A 5,848-nucleotide genomic window follows, 5' to 3' on the forward strand; every position below is an offset into this window, starting at 1 on the left:
ATTGAACTTCGTGTCGTGCAATTTTGGACCAAAATCATACTTGTGATTAACAAATTGCACTCCCGCTACGTGGTCGTGCAATTTTGTAACCACTCGTATGATTTGGGTCCAAATTGCACTCCACTCACTTCAATTACCATCATAAATCGCGTTATTCGCTTTAAATCACCCTAAAATTACCAAAGATTGTTTCTTGAAAATGTTTTTTTAGCATGCGATTTCTGATCGTTCAGAGTTGTAGTGACTTCAATGTGAGCGAAAAATGTTTAGTTTCCGACGGGAAAATTGCCTTCAAAATCTGACAAGATGAATTTCTTAAAGTTATTTCTTAAAAATACATTCACGTGACTGCTTTGTTTATAATTCGTACATTTGCTATTACAGTGGATTCGTAGTCACTGTGATATGAACTATTTTATAAGACACCTCCTCTTTTTATTGCCCTCTTGGCCCTTCCCCCCCCCCCCCCCCTCCTGCCTTCCCACTTACACCCTCCAAGATAATTATAGCATGGGTTGAATCCTGGATATTTGGCAATCAATATTTTGAATACAAGCCCTTGTATTTTAATTATTTATTATAAAAAATGACAAATTATGATAATAAAAATTACAAATAAAACGAAGAAAAAATAAAAACCAATCGTAGCTGTGGTATTGCCGTGCAATCGATTGTTTTTATATGTGCTATTACTATATAGAGTTTGTTTCTACCACGTTTATCGATTTTTAACAAACTTTCACACCACTAGTGCTTCATCAGGGCTAAAGTACTTTGTAAAAAATGATTCATTTAAACTAGAAAACTATTTGCTATTTGTTTCATACCTATATTTTTATATAAAAAAGGTGGTGATTACATGACCGATGTGTTATTCCAATATCGACACGACTTAATGAAATCTACGTTAAAGTGCTTGACAAAGATCTGCCTTTTTGGATATTCCGTTGTCATGGTTACATCAGGTACTTAGCAACGGCGAGAGCCATGGCGAGGAGAGACATGAACGTCACAGGCTTCAAGGGTACACCTCCGTTACACAGGTCACTGTCACAGCAATAGGCTTCACATTTTCCTGAGTTCTTGCAAGCGTCCTTGAGATAGCTGCAGATTGAGCTTGTAGAGCAGCTCTTAGTAATCACACTGCCAGTTATCGTCTTCACGCAAGTGTCCATGGTCATGAGCACGTTTGTGCACGTCTTCTTCCCAGTCACACAGTTTCCATCATTGTTATTGCAGACGTAACACTTGATGGATAGAGCTGAAAGAAAAGAAAAGAAAAGAAAATATAAAAAAGAGAAAGTATAATCAGCAGTATGTTGTTGTATCAGTGTGTTGTTGTATCAATGTATTGATCTGCTGTTTTATCAGTGTGTTGTTGTATCAGTGTGCTGTTGTATCAGTGTATATTGGTATGTTGTTGTATCAATGTATTGGTATGCTGTTGTATAAGTGTGTTGTTGTATCAGTGTATTGTTGTATCAATGTATTGGTGTACCAGTGTATATTGGTATGTTGTTGTATCAATGTATTGATCTGCTGTTGTATCAGTGTGTTGTTGTATCAATGTATTGGTGTACCAGTGTATATTGATATGTTGTTGTATCAATGTATTGGTGTGCTGTTGTGTCAGTGTGTTGTTGTATCGATGTATTGGTGTACCAGTGTATATTGGTATGTTGTTGTATCAATGTATTGGTGTGCTGTTGTATCAGTGTGTTGTTGTATCAATGTATTTGTATGCTGCAGCATCACTGAGTTGCTGTATCTTTTGGTGTGCTGTTGTATATTGCATGTTGTGTTGGTATATCATTGCATTGGTATACACTGATATTGTTCGCGGTAATTTTACGCAATGTTTCTTTTTGTAACCCGCTTCAAAGTGAATTTAAAAAATCAGGTTAAAAGAAAATATCAACCTAACTGTCCAACGTCATAGCTGTGAAACGTTTCGTGACGTAAAAGTTGGATTCAGAAACAAGTTTTTTTGTCATTAACCCTAACTGCTCCTTTTTGTAACTTAAACATAACTTCATGTGTATTTAGAAAAGCTACATCTCGTCAGTGGCATATTGTATAAATTTGAACTTTTGTCACCCAATGTATATTAGAACAATCTACCATGGTTAAAATATAAGCTTTAACCTCAACGTATGACGGAAGTAACGATCCGTGTCAAACCGTACAGATTTTCCCGAAACGGCAAATTTTCGAAGTAAAGCATGTTTCAAATTTCACTAGTAAAACTTTGATATCTCGCAAATGGTTTCATATTTATACATGAGACTTTGAGCACACCTTTTATATTTATTCTGCGTACCCACTGCAAAATTTGAGAGCGTTTGGATTTATATTTCAGAAATTATAAACATTTTTCTTGAGATGGCCATTTTTCGTTACTTTTGAATTTTTTTCAACCCCAAATGCCTTAGGAGGTTCAATGGGAAATCACTCGAGAATATTCGCTCGCTTTTCAGATCGACTGGAAATCTTCAATGGATGTAAGTAGTTAGTAGTGGACGTTATTAAGCTCGATCTATCCCGGTGTTTATCATTGAAGCCACGAAGGTGTTCCCTGTTGTAACATTTTGCGACTAAGTTGATGATTGCCATTTCTAAAAGACAGAATCAAAGACAATGAAAGTCTTATGCCTTAAAATAACTCATCTGATCTACAAATACATAGCTTTATCTTTTGCCAAAATGTTTACAGTGAGTTTCTAAAGACTATCTATAATACGTTACACTAGGGAGCACAGATGAATCTATAGATAGTTAGATAGATAATTAAAATTATATTGCAGCCACATGCCTGAATTACTTAATTATTTACAATTTATTAAAAGAAAATATTAATGAAATATTAAACCTAAATTACAAGAATATAAAATATATAATAATAATAATAATAATAATAATGATGATAAACTACACTAATAATATAATATGATTAAAAAAATTGTCATAATAATGATGGTTGAAACCGCCTAGACAGATAAAAGGATATACGGTGTATTTATATCTACACATACATTCATATTCTAATCGTTAAACTTGGTTTTAAGATCCGGAATGCTAAAATAGCGCTGGTTTTTCATATTATAAACTGGTTGGTGCTCTGCTGGTAATGGCACGCCTAGCTTTTGGTTTCCTTAGTCTGCTAAAATGAAATTTAAAAACTTAGAGTATAAATTATCATAATGATCTAAAATGGGTGTGATACGCAACTCCTGGGCTTCAATAGAAATGCCTGAAGTAATGGCCCTTTTCTCTAAGTGTGTAGAGCAAAAATGTGCAGAATTAATTGCATTTGCTTGGTCTTTCTGTGACAAAGTAGAAAACTCTTCGACATCAATCTGACTGACCAAATCCCTATTACCGGACTTTGATCCGCTTAGACGTTTCACCTCTTCCCACCATTTCTTTGGATTCACATCTTTCAGTTGTTGGATTCTTGAGTCGAAGTATTTGGCTCTACAGACCTTTCTCTCTCTCTATTATTTTTGGAATAAATCCGATATCATTACAGTCAATATCATGAGAAAATAGACAATAAAATCTCAGCTTCTAACAATAAGATGTAGTTTTCATGAATCAAGAGTTTACTCAGGCAAAGGAATATCATCGTCGCGTGAGAAAATGTACACTGCACTCCGATTTCAACCAAACTAGTATCGTTGTAAACTTTGGTTTATGTGTAGTAAGTGTGCGAAAAATCCTGTTTAACTTATGTCTGTAACGGACTTTATAGCCGTTTCAATTCAAGTATAAAACTGTTCCCATCCGACCTCAGAACTCCGGCAAGTGTTGGAATATATTAGTATATATGGACAACAGTTCCTCTAAGTATGTCGTAGCGAGTCCATGCAATGATTTGTTGACGAGCATAAGTAACTTATATACTCGATGCGAGCTTTTATTGGCAGCATTACTATTTCATTTAATTCTAATTCTGCAATATTTAAGAGAGGTCTAAGTTCTATTGAAAAAGAAGAACACTTCAGAGTTGTCTTTGGATTATCTTTCAGTGCTATGTAGACGAGCAAACACTACTGACTCAGGAAAGCACTTAAATCTGTCGTTGAATATAGTTATCCGTTCCAAGTTTAATTCCTTATATAAGACTTTGTTTTGTTCCTAAGTTATGTAATGGAAGTCTACATTCTTATCCCAAGAAAAAATATTATAAACAAAATTAATTTGGGATCAGTCGTTTTGCTACGTAGACGCCACCGATGGTAGAAGCAAACACTAGCGGAAAAAAAAAGCTTAACTCTTTTTTTCCCCGTTATTCTATCATTCATATGTACTTATCCATTCGTAGTTTAATTCCTTAATGAGATTTTGTGTTGTTTTTAAGACTATTTAAGGAAAAAAGTCTTTTTATCCAACAATTTACTTGTTCAAGGTTGATTTCGGCTCGGCAGACAGCCGCCCTCAACGTACGAGCGAACACTAAAGAAACCACTAACATATATTATTAATATCTATTTATCCCTTATGTATTTATTGGACGTTAATAGTTATCTACTTACCAGAAGGGATAAGTGCAGCAAGGACGCAAAGTGTTACAATGAGGAGCTTCATCTTGGCTTAGTCCTGAACGAGGGTAATTCGAAGACAAACTTGAATCAAAACGAGTTGTTCTAGATGTTAGATGTTTTCCAAGAAAGACGCGATATGTTAGTGAAAGCAGTATTTTAAGGTGTAGCCCCGAATCGAAATGTGTCAATCAAACTCACGTGGTATAATAAACAATCATTGGATGAAGCTAAACATATCTTTACAGATTATAAAATCCAAGGTCATTTTATCGATCAGACGAGGCTGCATGATGAAGCGTATAAAATTTAGCAGTTCATCACGCACCTCAAAGCACGACGGATGGATTTTCAACGGTATTCTTCCATATTTTTCGACAATTCATAACTTACGATATGCAAACAACCACGCTTTCTGGAAAATCTAGGGTAGTTAACGATGTCCCAATGTCTCTAAGTTAAATTTTAGAATGTTTGCCGATTACACCAACATATTTTTTTAGGACAAAGACCCAGTCATATTGGAAAAGTGTCATTAATCAAGTACTGGATCAAGAGGGGAGTAATATGATGACATACTGTGAATCTAATAAATTGCCTATCAACCTAAAGACAACACATGCATTACATAAAAATCAAATCCGCTAGGAAAAGAGCACCTATGATTAAATTCGCTCAAACTGAACAAAAACGTTAGATTAAATATGTAGGATTTTATATCGATCAGCATCTGCACTGGGAAGATCAAATCAAACTTGTACATAGTAAAATATCTAAGAACATGGGAGTGATTAATAAGTTAAGGTACTATATATGTTAATTTAAAAACATCACGAGATATATATTTTTGATAATTCATCTATACCTAGCATATGGGATATTTTGAGGAAATGCACTGTACAAAACAAGTTTATCCAAAATATCTGCAGCTCAAAATAAATGCATGAGAAGGAATTTCTTTCTAAGTAACTATGAACATGCAACCCCCCTCTGAGTATTAAGTATTTCAACATTTCAAAATATCGTATATAACAAGGCAGGCGAACTTGCGTTTAAAATTATTAATGTTAGAACGTACAAATGTTCCAGAACTATTCTGGCATGCTTAAACTTGCAAACGAACAACATCAATGTAATGCCCGTTGCGCTTCACAAGATAATCTCCTTTGAGTTCCCTCAGCCAAATTATGGAAAGTTTACATTCCAATTTTTGAAAACAAAAATTTGGGAAGCGATTCCCATTAGGACGAAAAAGCTCAATTCTTTTTCTCTCTTTAAGTAAACTTAAAAAATCTTCTTCTTCTTAA

At 34.5% G+C, this 5,848-nt stretch overlaps 1 protein-coding gene across 2 annotated transcripts in view; it reads right to left on the reverse strand.

Moving 5' to 3' along the window:
- Nucleotides 1-559: 559 nt before the first annotated feature.
- The window catches only part of LOC116298921 (uncharacterized), a 13,507-nt gene continuing 8,218 nt past the window's right edge, over nucleotides 560-5,848 (reverse strand). Inside the window, exons 1-2 of one of the 2 annotated variants that reach the window (XM_089027709.1) lie at nucleotides 4,536-4,697; nucleotides 560-1,261 (exon numbers count right to left, since the gene is read on the reverse strand). In XM_089027709.1, coding sequence (XP_088883835.1) covers nucleotides 957-1,261; nucleotides 4,536-4,587 — 357 coding nt within the window. In that variant the 5' untranslated portion in view covers nucleotides 4,588-4,697 and the 3' untranslated portion in view covers nucleotides 560-956. Of the gene's footprint in view, nucleotides 1,262-4,535; nucleotides 4,698-5,848 lie in introns of those variants that run through there. The other variant, XM_031707503.2, reaches the window with a different exon arrangement.

The sequence above is a fragment of the Actinia tenebrosa genome, unplaced genomic scaffold (assembly GCF_029948245.1).
Source record: "Actinia tenebrosa isolate PJP-AT-01 unplaced genomic scaffold, QUT_ActTen_1.0 PGA_scaffold11__36_contigs__length_13525064, whole genome shotgun sequence".
Lineage (NCBI taxonomy): Eukaryota > Metazoa > Cnidaria > Anthozoa > Actiniaria > Actiniidae > Actinia > Actinia tenebrosa.